The sequence below is a fragment of the Salvia splendens genome, chromosome 15 (genome assembly GCF_004379255.2).
Source record: "Salvia splendens isolate huo1 chromosome 15, SspV2, whole genome shotgun sequence".
NCBI lineage: Eukaryota > Viridiplantae > Streptophyta > Magnoliopsida > Lamiales > Lamiaceae > Salvia > Salvia splendens.
Genome location: NC_056046.1, coordinates 11,845,328 through 11,858,594, shown reverse-complemented (window position 1 = coordinate 11,858,594; position 13,267 = coordinate 11,845,328). Strand labels below are relative to the sequence as shown.

The following is a 13,267-nucleotide window of genomic DNA, read 5'->3' as shown; positions in this document are numbered from 1 at the left end:
TGATTCCCGACGATGGGATCGTACGAGACCGTGATCCAGGCGTTGTACACCGCTATCGTTTCGAGGTTGTTGTACGGATGTCGGCCAAGATCCTCTTCCTCTTCCTCTTCTTCCTCCTCGTCCTCGCCCGTCTGGGGTTGTACACTGCCTCGGCCACCTCCACCGCCTCGCCCACCTCCACCGCCTCGGCCTACTCCCGGCGTGGGATCAACTGGAAAATCCTCCCGGATCTGGGATAATCCCTGCGAAAACCGCGGGACGTTGGGACGAACATATGCATCAAGGTCAAAATTGGGTGGTTGGTACCCCCCCGGCGTCGCCGAACCCTGGGTCCCCGGCGTTGACGAACCTCCACCGCCCAATGTGTTGATCATGTTCTCCCAATCGCCGAATGAGTTGAGATCCCACCCGCAGGAGCCGGAGCCGCCATAGTTGCCCTCGCCGTCGCCGGACATCTTGAGTTGGGTTATGAAAATTTCAGCGAAAATTTGAGAGAAAATTTAGATGATAGGAAGAATAGATGTGTAGTTGTGTGTAAATGAGGATGGGTTTAGGAGTATTTATAGAGTAAAAAATTTAATAAAAAACAAAAAAATTATAAAAAAAAACAAAAAAACGGTAATAATACCGTTACAAAAATTTTTTTTTATTTAAATTCGATTTTTTTTTAAAAAAAAATATTTATTGCGTCAGCACGTGACGACGCCCACTCGCGGGCCGGCGAGTGGGCGTCACGCACGACGCCGGGCTGCGCCACGTCGCCTAGGCGCGTGGCGAGACAGCTCGTCTCGTGGCTCGGCGAGTCGAGACGCGCGACGAGACGTGGGACGAGACGGGACGAGATGGAGGCTACAACGCGTCTCGCCGGGGTCTCGTCTCGCTGAGACGAGACGCGAGACGCCGGCGAGACCCGTTGTGGATGGTCTTAGTCTTTTGAAAGGAAACCCAAAATTTACAAAAATTGTCTCAGCCTTTGACATTTGATGAAATTCTCTGGAAAAAAATAGAGAACACATATTTATATGCGGTCTTGTGATTGCTGGGTTTTAAAAAATTGGGTTTTAAAAAATAAAGTACTCTTCCTCCAAGCATGCTCTTACACTATTCATGAGTATTGTGATCGAATTTCGCTCAAGTGTATTTGATTAGGTTTATTGTAGATGATTTGAGGATTAAAAATTTGAAAAAAAAGGACTATATTTTTTGGAATCCGAAACCTTTTTTCCGAATCTTTCTGATGTTTTACGAATTAAAAAATAAATAAAATCAATGGTATCAAAATGAGCCTCACCGCCCAACAAGAACGTGTCACACGTCCGTCCGCTGCCAAGGACGGAGCTCTTGGTGAAGAGCTCGTCTGTGCCGATGGCACGTACCCGCCGTTTGGAAGAGCATCCTGCTGTGGATGCTCAAATCACAAGTTTATGTATATGTCAAACACTATAATGCCAGAGAAGAGAATTGTATTCAGAATGGAGTATTATACTAAGACTATCAATCATGTCTAGCTTGTAAATTTTTTTTGAGAAATGTTTCCCATCTAATAGGCTTGATGAAGATATCAACAATTCGTAGCAATCGTTAAATACACACTCACAAATGAAATGACAATCGTTGTTATCACAGTGCATATGTAAACGTTGTGTAATTTCTTACTTTACCAGGGTACCAAGTTTCCTTCCAAATATTTGCAGTATGCTTAAGTAGATTTCTTTTAATTTTTCAGACTACATAATCAATATCCGAATAACCTTTAATCTTTAGATGACTGTTCTTCTTAAGCAACAAACATTTCCTTGAACTTTCTTGATATATTGAAGAATTCAAATGACAACATCCCAATGAATTTGTTTGGGCCTATCAGAGAACCAAAGAGATGTTCGGTTGTGTGTTCTCCAATAATTCTCTACTGTCCTAAGTAAAGAAAGAAAGAAAGTAAAGTAGAAGATATTATATTTTTGGTTTAATAGAATATGACTTATCTAACTTGGGAGACCTTAAAAAGAGGTACAAATTGTTAACTTGGGACGAGAGAGTATTAAGTTGTTGTTGAAAGAATGGCATAGTTCATCAATTATAAGTATATCACTGCTAAGAATGTCATCAACATATTTTTACAAGTTTGATGTCACACCAAAAACAAAGTGGTCTGGATTGCTAAGAATGTCATCACTGCTGAAGCAGAGAAGTTCAAGTACGTTTTTCATTTTCATTATTAGTTGGCCAATCAAATTCCATATTTGAGACTGCCAAAAACCACAATAAGATGCTCAATTTCAGTTGAATTAGTCTGAAAATTCCGAGGAAATGAAACATCACCTATTCATGACAAATGAAGTAGAAAAGAATTCACATAAACAATGCTACATAGTCAACTGTTCTTCCCTTGGCAAACTGTGGATAGTATCCGACCATCTCCCCGGGGAGTGGCTGCTGCTGTTCGACGACAAGTGAGCGTCGACTCTCACCTCTCGAATCATCCTCACCACGTCCCTCGTCGCGGGCCGGTTCTCGGGCACGGCCGCGACGCTCGCCACGGCAATCTCCAGGAGAGCACCGATCTTCTCCTCGGCCCCCTCGTTGCTCGAAGCAGGGTCGTCGCCCGACTCGGTTTCTGCGTCCCGTATAGACCGTACCCATCCGGATATGTCCGGGCCGTGTTCTTGCATGAAGTCGTGGAAAGGGGTCTTGCCCGTTAGAAGCTCGAGCAGGAGGATCCCGTAGCTATATACATCGCCTTTTTGTGTTAGGGGTCTGTGGGGATCGCGACACTCGGGAGCCCGGTAGAAGAGGGACGAAGCACTGGATTCCTCGTATGACTCAGGGTTTCTGAAGGGCGTCAGTCCGTAGTCCGTGAGGCATGACTCGAAGTCGGACCCGAGTAGTACATTGGTGGATTTCAAGTTGCCGTGGGTTAGGCCGGGGTTCTGGTGGATGTAGAGCAGCCCGGTCGCGACGTCTTCAGCTATTTTAAGGCAAGATGTCCAGTGAAGAGGCTTTGAGCCACCTGCAGCTCTTGATCCTACAAAAAATTGATTGAAGAAGAAAAAGTAGAAATCAGAAATCAAAAGAATTTTGGAATATTACATTTTTGGGAGTATATTTTTAGTTCCTAAACATTGAACTAATATCATCCGCGGCCCTTATTTTTTACATTTTTTGGACCAAAATACCCCTAGGCTAAAAGAGCTAATTATTTTCGTATTTTCCATGAGAGAAATAACGCCACTTCTGGACTTGGCAAATAATTGCTCGTCTCGACACATACTTGAATGGAAATGAATGAACATGGTTCTCTCCCTCAAGAAAAAAACATAAATAACTCTTATAGTCTAGAGGGTATTTTGGTCCCAAAAAATGCAAATAATCTTCCAGCGATATTATATCAATATCCAGGGACAGTTTGTGATATTTTTAAAGAATAAGGCCTACGGATGGTGTTTGTGCAATGTCCACACTTTTTGTTGAAATGTCATCAGTTTGTTTCTATGGTTAGATTCCATTAACTAGATTCTGGTGGCCATATTTGTGGGAAGTTATCAAGCAGAAAATACAAGAGCCAAAATTGAGATACCCTAGCAAAATATGCTATGCTTCTATAGGTTTAGAGAAAGTCACATGCCAAATTCTGTTCAAAGGCATGATGAAATCCAAGAACCATGAACAAATAATTTGCTAAACACCACTATATAAACACATAATACATGGTAAAATGTAAACTGATAAAACAAGATATAGGCATACGAACCATGTACGAGAGAGAAGAGGCTGCCGTTGGGGAAGTAATCATACACGAGTAGACGTTCCTCCTTAGCCTGAAAATAAGCCCTGAGAGGAACCAGATTGGGATGCCTTAACCTGCCAAGAATCTCAATGTGTCTTCTGAACTCCTCCATTGTCGGGTACATCGCATCTTTCAGCCTCTTGACTGTCAGAATGTAGCCCGTCTCCATCACTGCTTTGTACGTGCTCCCCAACGTCCCCCTCCCCAACGTCTCAGCTGAAGCCTTCAAAAGATCCTCCAAGCTGTAATTCATCTTCTCATCACCAACAAATGTCAAACTCCCTAGCCCTTCACCCCCCTGATCCCAAGGAAACACCTCGTGTTTGCCCTCAGCGTTCTCGTCTGCTGTCCCACTTGGTGCCCCCTCCTCCACGCCTCGTGCAGCCACCTTACCACCCGCCTCCTTCTCATTGCCTCTGTTCCTCAAACACGCGATAAGAACCACTGCAATGATGCATAGAAGGACAAATCCAATGACACTGAGAACAGGAATCAAAATATGCTTCTTATTCCACTTATGATGATGTCCTGTTTCACCGGGCACTACTGAGAACGATGGACTAGTGGATGGACCAAAACGACATGGCTTCTGAATCTGTTCACCACACAGATCAGCATTGGCAATGAAAGAGAATCCATCAAACTTAGCCAGTGCTGCGGTTATAGGTATTCTCCCGGATAGCAAGTTATTAGAAACATTAAAGAATCTAAGATTGGTTTGGTTAAATGGGGGAATAGAACCAGTCAATCTATTATCCTGCACAAAAAGCACATACAATCGGCTCAATCTGACGAACGCCTGAGGAATCTGACCCGATAGCCTGTTCTCCGACAGCACAACCACCTTGAGGCGATGCATCCGAGCAAGACTAACTGGGATTCCACCCTCAAACTTGTTGTTGTTGAGGTAAAGAGACTTGAGATTTACAAGGCCAGGAAGCTCTGGGATTTGGCCAGAAATTGAGTTCTCTTTAAAGCTCAGCACCCTAAGCTGATCCAACAGATTAAGGCTTTTGCCATCTAATGAGCCACTTAAGTTAAACCTCTCCACCACAAGCTTAGTCACCCTCCCATTCAAGCACTCTTTAACACCTTGCCACTGGCAAACATCAGCCCCTCCCCGTCCCCACGGGAGCACCCCCACCGGGTCCATCGAGGCTCTCAGAGCCAAGAGAGCCTCGGCATCGCCTGATCTAACTAGTGGTGGCAGTGTGATGAGCATCAACAACAATGGTGACAGCAAGAAGAGTGAGCAAATGGGGTTGTGCCTAAGCACCAGTACTTGCAATGGACCATCCATAGATAAAACTCAACAGACTTTCAAGACCACAACAACCACCCAGCTGGGAAACTAATAAATGAGAGTACAGCTAAAAATGAATTCTTGAATTCGTACCCATCAGTAAAAAACACATGTAGTTCACCCTAAGTTAACTAAACCCACTTGATTAGCACTAAGCACCTGTAAAATCTTGGAGTGTACAAGTTAACAATGGCTACACCTTTGGCTTCAACAGAGCCGAAATTACAGATCTAGCACAATCATGAAAAGGGGGGGAAGGGTGTGACAAAAGATTAGTTTGTGAAATTACTGGGGCCAAAATGAAGTGCAAAATAAGGCGCCAGTTATTGTCACTATCAACCCCTTAGGGTTGACTGACGCTCTCTCACATTTGCTTTACTGAGACGGCTTCATCAAGGTAAAGGGGAAAAAAGCAAACTGACAAAAACCCAAGAAAATGGATATCAATTAATGAAATGAAACCCCATCTACCCACTGAGCTTTTCACTAATGGTTTCCCTTTACAAACTCAACTATACTGCACACCTTCTCTCTCTCACTGAACTTAGAAGAAGAAGAAGAAGAAGTGAGCAATTAGGCATTCTTACACATGGCTGAAGCTCAGTTAATCAGCAAAGAATCCCACTCCCACAAAAGAAAAAACTATAAAAATTGAATCTTGATTCTAGTGAAAGAACATGCATGCCCACATCCCCGAAATGCAGACGAATCTTTTCCTCATATGAGTTCCTTCAACATTGAAAACCGATTGGCATAATTGCTACCAACCCGCCAATCAACTTAATTTCATGCTGTAGTGCTCTCGAAAGATGTGAGCATTCAAGAACGCAGCAGAATTGAAGCCCAAGTAGAAACAGTTGATGAGAGAGAGAGGCAAGTAATCTTTCTACTGACCATAAATGGGAAAATGGTGGAGGAATTGAAAGCAGACAGCAGAAACAGAGGAGGCAATAAATGAGCTTAGGTGGGGAAACACGGATTCAGGTGGCATTGTTACAAGAATTTTGTGGCTATCGGCAAAAGCTCATAAAATAGTGCTTTTGTTTTGTACGTGCAAATTGATGAAAGCTAAACCACACTGATTATGTCTCTTTGTCTCTCTACTTGTCTTAATTTCTCAATTATGTTGAGGTTTAGCATGATTCTTTTCTTCTTTATTCTTTCTTAATTTGTTCTTTAATTAATGCGGGTGTGTTATATTGTTCTTTGATTGAGTGTAAATTTAGAAATGATTGAATGTGACAGATAAGAGAAGGGATTTTAGGTTTGGGGTAGAACATAACAAATTTCATAATTTCATACACCTTTTGAAATGTATAAACTAAAACCCTGAGTAGAAATATCTATGTTATATCTATATACAATTTCAAATTCTTGTAGTTCTGCCTAATTTTGCAATTGTTAATTAAATTTATTTCACACAATTAGAGTATATAATTATATTTTGCCTAAAATATTGAATGCCTCATGTTTCCTGCAACAATCGTATTAAACATGGACTGATTATAATTTTTGGATGATTTTACCCTTGGAATTGGAATTGGAATGATGCTATAATAAAGCTACAATTAAGATCAATTTACATAAAACACATCCTACCATTTCTGCATCCAATAATTAATCGAGTAATTATTGTATTTTTTTCACTCTAAAATGGCACTGTAGATGTTTGTTGTATTACAATATTTGTTGCGGGATAACTTGAAAAATCAGGTAGTACTAGTTTGTACCATAGTTAATTAATTAATTATTGATATTTTTTTTGAAATAGTGATTGCATTGGGCTGAAGAAAATATGTTCTCTCACTGAGAAGTCCTCAATCATTTCATAAATATATATACCTAAGTTAATTGCTATTCTTTTCTTATAAGTGAGGGCTTTTTGATGAGTTTAACAATTGATTATAAATGAAAATGATAACACAACCATTTTCTAAAGCTAATTGCCACGAAAATCAATCATTATTCTTACTTATAATCACAACACACGTATCAAATTGTTTAAGTTAATATGCCATCATTTCAACTTTTAGAAACACCCTAGTTCAATTTTGTCAGCGGTTGAACGACATAAATTTCAGTTGTACACATCACACCCAAATAATGTTGCCATTTTTATTTTTATTTTTGTGAAAGTTGTACTATTTACTTTCATCTTTGAAGTCGAAATGTAATCATCATCTCGTACAATAACTTCGTGCCAGAGCAGCTTCATAAATACCGTGATTAACAAATGCTTTCAAATGAAAACAAACATAACAATTTATAGAAGAATTCACATAATTCAAATACTTGTATTCGGATAGTTTAACAATGAATTTGATATAGGTGAGTGGAGTCTTCTTCTTTCAAATCTGATTCAATAATTCACTTGATATTATCGCTGTGCTAGGAAATTACCTCAATACAAAACAGCCATCAAGATTCTAATGTGTGTGTATATTTTACAAACTACACAAATCGACTATGTATCTAATAAAACAGATGCAAATTTCAAAAAAACCTTTAATCAACTCCAAACGTTTTTTGAAACATATCATCACAACATATCTGCCTTACAAAAAAATATGAATAAAATTGACCCCTAAGAGAATATGCTGCTTCAACTAGTAAGTAGTATTATATACACTAGTTAATAATAGTTGTATTCAGGTAAAAAAAAAGCTCGATGCTCACCTCGATAATAAACGAACCAAGCTTGACTAAATGGTATGTATTCAACCCGAACCACGGTGGCACTTGTTGTATAATTTTATACTGTCACCACCACACCCACTTTACACACACACACACACTTCTAATTTCAAAACTACATTTCCTCTTTAATGATTCGAAGCCAAAGAGTGAAAATTGTCAACTGCGTGTGAGAGAGACGAAGAGGGTTGGAGATGGACATAAGTTGAAAAGATTGATCATCACATTTCAGCTCCAAATTCAATGGTATCCCAACCCCTCCATTCAGCAGTTGGTTTCATCACCTGATAGGATGATACTGTGTGATCCCTCGTTTTGGAGGCAGTTTTCTCAATATGAAGAGCACGAGTGCTGATGGCAATATCTCCACCAGCTGCAAAACCATTTCTTAACCGTGTCACACCTTCTACAACAAAATTGCAAGCCAAGATAAAATGCCATCTATCATTCTCGTCTCTTTCAAGTAATCATCGCAGAACAAAGTAGCATATGAGCTAATTAACAAGAGAGCACATCCACACACTAAGATTCTATCTTCAAGAATCTAAGACTTTCCAAACCAGAAACTAAACATAAACGTTACATTTCCGGAACACTGGATTTATATAGAGTATTGCTTAGTACGACAAGCTTCCCTACTTCAAGGAATATTAACGTTTCATTCTACTTATAGTCTTTCGTCTACCAAAATACAAGGGTATTGTTACTTTAAGGTAGTGTGCGGAAAGATATATCCAAATAACCCTTCATCGGCTAGCAGACAAAAAGATTCTCAACACCAACTATTCACACTACAAAACACCCTGGATTTAAAAAAAACACAAACAAAGAACTGCTATGCAAAAAATTAATCATGAAAATTTCACTTATTTGGTTTCAGTCAGTCCTAGGATCAATATCAAATCAGTCGTAAATTCTCAAAATAAAGAGCAACCGGAATCCTACCAGATAGTAGATAAAATTCAAGATCGGATGATCCAGAAGATCTAGATCAGCAGCTGGGTCAAATGCATCAAAGCACATCTGTAGGATGTGTCACAATGGAGGAACAAGGTCAGGAGGCAAAAACTGGAAGATTTAAGTCAAATCATAGGGTACAAAAATGGTGTAGATATAACACGCATCAAATGCTACATATAATAATACATTTTACATGCGATGAACTCACCCAAAAAAGTACACTGCTATAACAATGTGTGTACAGAGCAGATATAGGGAACAATCAAGAGTTTTCTACTAAGCATCCGAGCACACAAGAATACTGCAACCCTCTCGTCCAGAGACATCAACTCCCCATTTTAAGACAAGAACACATAGTTAGAATGTCTCAATTAGGGAAAATATTAATGTGGGGAAAGACATTTAGCTATTTCCAAATACATTGCATTGTAATTGAAATATTGATATTACCAAATCAAATTTCTTTGGAACTCCGTTATTATCCATTACAGAAATCTAGACAAGGGTTATCTTCATGACCAATCAAGTCAAAAGTAATGCCAATTTACCAATAGAACTAACAAGGACCCTAAAAATCAAAGATGGGTACAACACAAGCCAAATGATGATTTCACAAGTTTAACTGAACAGATAACAAGCAATCTGAATCATAAGAATAGGACTTACCATAATGCATCTAACCAGAAAACATATAAAGCAAATCGTGGTTACATAGCCAACCTGAGTGAGCAAGAGAGAGTAAGGGAGAATTAGAACATGGACAACCAAAGAAAGAAAAACCCCCACAAGGAAAAGGAAAAAGAAAAAGAAAAATCTCCTAAAAGAAATCAAACACCACAAGCCCAGACTCCAACTATACCTCCTGTAGTTTTTTGCGACGTCCTTTCGACTCCACAGGGAATCTCTGTAGCATTAAGAATAACCTTCACAAAGAAGACATTAGGTTCAGGATCAACATGAATCCATAAAATTTTGCTACAGGTAGAAGAAATTTTATGAAAGATTTTCATAAACCAAAACCATCCAGGGATGAATACAGTAGAAAGGGGCAAAAATTTATTTGTAAACTGCGTTCCAGGACAAAGGTACAGGCAACATTTGAGGATGTGATAAACCAACACTTCACTGCAATGATAGTCTTGTAATGTACACACTATGAATCACTCCCACAAATTATGTTTGCCTCAAGAAGAACTTTAATTTCTAAATAACCTTCATATTAGAGAAAACATGATATTTATTAGAGAAAACATGATATTTATAGGTTGATTGGTCTCTCCATGTTGTACTCCAATTTAGGTTTTCCTTATTTAGCTGTTACGTATTATTTTAGGAATAGATTAGCCCTAGCATTGTACTCCCTATATACGAGAGACTCTCTTGGTGTGATTCCTGTGAATAATAGTACCATTTATTCTTTTCTCCTATAAGTATCTATACTTTACTGCTTTACAGTCCTAAGCAATGCAAAAATCTTGGACGAAGAACCAGGCAGTCAAATAATCCGAAGTCTGAACATGTCAAAGAAAAATGGTTTCATAGGCTCTTCACGTTGTCATGTGACCACAAAGACATGGGTTCTAAATTTCTAATCCTAGCTGGTGCAAGTGACTCTTTAGGAGCGAGGGAGTTGACAAGCAGCAGCAACAGGTACACCCGGTAACCCAAGACCACCATCCCATCATCCGTCCCCTAAGTTAACCCTCTCCCCCCAAAAAAAGTAAGAATTGAAATGAAAAATAACTCACAATATAATTATATAACCAAATGGTTGTCACAGTTCAAAGCAGCCCAGGGGTTAAAATTATGGGACAAATCTTACTATAGAACAAATCAATTGCCCAAAGGAGGAAATCTATATACCTTCCACCATAGAGAAGAAACCCCAGGGCAGCAAAAAAAGAAATAACTGCAAAATGAAGGTTCCTTAAACAAAATGAATAAAACCCAAAAAAAAATAAAAAAAAATACAAACTGATGCATGTAGTCAAGATTAACACAATGAACCTGCAAAGAACATCTTGGTTAAGACCACCACCACATGAACATGTTTCCACCATAGAGCTAACCACAGAATCATCTGCAACAAATTACAAGAAATTGAGACTATATATTCTTTATGAAATGTTTCAAGTAACCAGCATCCTACAACTTACGAAGATAGCTTATACTGTAGGTGTTGCAAGCACAAGAACTAACTTTCAACAAAAATACACTGTCATAGGTAGATAAAGCGAGAACCACTTTCAATCTGGAATTTATCAATCGTTTGCCATATAATGGTAATATCAATAGGAAATCAGACAAATCAATTTGTCCCCAAACAGATATTTTTTCATCAATTGAAAAATAGTATGAAACTCGTTGAAGAAATCTGATTATAGATAGGTAGAACATAAACAAGAGCAGCTTCAATACACTCACTTCAACAATTCAAAAATAAAAAATGTAGAATGTTTACACATTAATATTTTAGGTTTTCTCATTTCTCATTTCAAGCAAGCTACAAGAAATCAAATACTCCTGCACATCATTATAACTCCAGAACAGTCCCCCTCCTTTGTTCTATTAGCAAACACCAGAACGTTTATTGTACTCCTGAATCACCTGAACCCTTAGTAAGCAATATGGCTGCTAAAATGCAATTAGACAACAATGCATAACTTCATAGCTAAGTGGATTCTGAAATACTTTGATGTTAAAGCCCCTGACAAGAACACATAAAAAACATCCCGAATACAACACCACCTTTGCCCATGTTTCCACCTCTACAATAACACACAGACACACACACACACACATACATACATAAAAGGAACCTTCAACAATTTCTTGAGTGGTGAGTACTGTAGTAAAAGTTAAATCAATGAGCTTCAGCTGATTAAAAGTGTTCATTTCAAATGCAGCCTTTTCTCAACACATGACAACATCTTTGTACAGAACAATGAATGTAATGGACTTGAAGATGCAATCAAACGACCCTATCATCTGCCGCACAAGGGATAAAAATAGGTAAGATTTTTTACCTGAATGAAATAAACAACACCATTTACTGTGTAAAAGGTAGGCCTCAGACCATCCGTAGATACAGCACGAGCCTGCCATATGTTAAAGTAAATATTTTTCCAAATCGAATAATTGAAACTAAAGCAAGGAAAGCTAATGAAAGGATCTAGATTGAACCTGATAGTAAATTTCTGCCCAGAACAGTACAAGCAATGCATACGTCGTGAAAAACGCAAGACTTGGCAAATCAAGCAAAATATGATGCGTAATCTTCCCAACCAAAAAAATCAAATCAGACAATTATAACATTCAAGAGAAAAGGATAATGAATTGCAATAAATACCTCAGGGTCCAACTTCTGAACGTCCCGACGAAATGCAAACACAAGGCAACGAACTAACAAACATCAAAACATAATAAATGTTTACATGAGGTGGAACTAAGAAACTATAAAAAAACTTATCATCAGGCAAAATTGCATCTGAAATAAGAAGCTCAAAAGAAAAGGTTATTAAATGCACAAGATACATACCTCCATTGACTAAGAAATTTAGAAAATGGAATACTTTCTGAGTCGTCCAACCATACTCGGGTACTCTCAATTGTATCCTAACCAGTTGTACCTAGTACATGTGAATGCGAATAATAAAAATTAGTTCAATTAAATTAACTATCAATAAGACATATTCACCATAAGCAAACCTTGAAGATTCAGAACTGCCGAGAAGCTAAAAAATAATTCAAAAAACAATGCCATCAACTGCATGGGATGTATGCCCACATTGCCAAAATCAAATAGCATAATCAAAATGTACCTCAGATTTCAAAAAATTAATATGACTTCCAAAATCTTCGACAATTTATAGCAAGTCATAAATATGAGATTGGATTTATGTGTGAAAAATCATTCAGCTCTGTTTATTTCATTCTGGATGGACAAAGATCCAAAGCAAAATCAAATTAAAATGGCATGAATAATTACAAGGGCAACAGCGGCGACGATCCCATAAAGCGCAGCGAGCACATGGAAAATACGGTCCTGCCAAGCGGCAGAGCGATTGACTATGTCCCACCAATTCGTGGCGGCCTTGAGGTGGAGCGCCACCACGGCCTCCTCCACGGAAAGGCCAAACAGCCCCGCCACCATATCAGCAGGCCGGCCAATCAGAGATTTAGGATTGGGGGTGGGAATGGATTGCGAAAATTTTCTCCAAGAAAAAAAAAACAGAAAACTGAGGGTTAGTTGTATTTTTTGGAAGGGCGGTGAGAGAAGAAGGAAAGGTGGAGAAGGAAGCGCAAACACGTGGGTCGACGTGGATGCGTGTTCGATTCCAGCCTTTTCTGAATGGATTGTGTTTTTGTTTTGAATCAGAAAAGAAAACAATACAACTCCAGACTTCGAATTTGAACCTGGATCACCCTTACCTCATTCCCATTTTTTAAAAAAAAACAAAATTTTAAATACTTACAAAATTTCGCGCATATTGGATATATAAAAGGGACACTAGTGTAAATTTTCA

The 13,267-nt window shown here is 38.8% G+C and overlaps 2 protein-coding genes across 2 annotated transcripts; both read right to left on the bottom strand.

The window, feature by feature from the left end:
• Positions 1–2,164: 2,164 nt before the first annotated feature.
• On the bottom strand, positions 2,165–6,190 carry LOC121768187 (inactive leucine-rich repeat receptor-like serine/threonine-protein kinase At1g60630). The gene is made up of 2 exons (XM_042164574.1): positions 3,749–6,190; positions 2,165–3,022 (listed from the first exon to the last, which is right to left on the bottom strand). Exons 1-2 carry the CDS (start codon positions 5,082–5,084, stop codon positions 2,364–2,366), a joined length of 1,995 nt encoding a protein of 664 aa, XP_042020508.1. The 5' UTR covers positions 5,085–6,190; the 3' UTR covers positions 2,165–2,363.
• A 1,465-nt stretch (positions 6,191–7,655) lies between these two features.
• On the bottom strand, positions 7,656–13,234 carry LOC121768189 (tobamovirus multiplication protein 3-like). Its single transcript, XM_042164580.1, has 11 exons — positions 12,730–13,234; positions 12,280–12,370; positions 12,091–12,143; positions 11,925–12,017; positions 11,768–11,839; positions 10,749–10,821; positions 10,605–10,650; positions 9,601–9,664; positions 9,408–9,461; positions 8,727–8,804; positions 7,656–8,154 (listed from the first exon to the last, which is right to left on the bottom strand). The coding sequence occupies exons 1-11, from the start codon at positions 12,892–12,894 to the stop codon at positions 8,062–8,064; spliced, it is 882 nt and encodes a 293-aa protein (XP_042020514.1). The 5' UTR covers positions 12,895–13,234; the 3' UTR covers positions 7,656–8,061.
• Between the last annotated feature and the right edge of the window lie 33 nt (positions 13,235–13,267).

Coding starts and splice junctions, on each gene's coding strand:
- LOC121768187 (XM_042164574.1), bottom strand. CDS start 5,084: ATGGATGGTCCATTGCAAGTACTGGTGCTTAGGCACAACCCCATTTGC. Junction 3,023..3,748: donor CCTCTTCTCTCTCGTACATG/GTTCGTATGCCT, acceptor AATTTTTTGTAG/GATCAAGAGCTGCAGGTGGC.
- LOC121768189 (XM_042164580.1), bottom strand. CDS start 12,894: ATGGTGGCGGGGCTGTTTGGCCTTTCCGTGGAGGAGGCCGTGGTGGCG. Junction 10,651..10,748: donor AACCAAGATGTTCTTTGCAG/GTTCATTGTGTT, acceptor TTCATTTTGCAG/TTATTTCTTTTTTTGCTGCC. Junction 9,462..9,600: donor GTCGCAAAAAACTACAGGAG/GTATAGTTGGAG, acceptor TTGCTCACTCAG/GTTGGCTATGTAACCACGAT.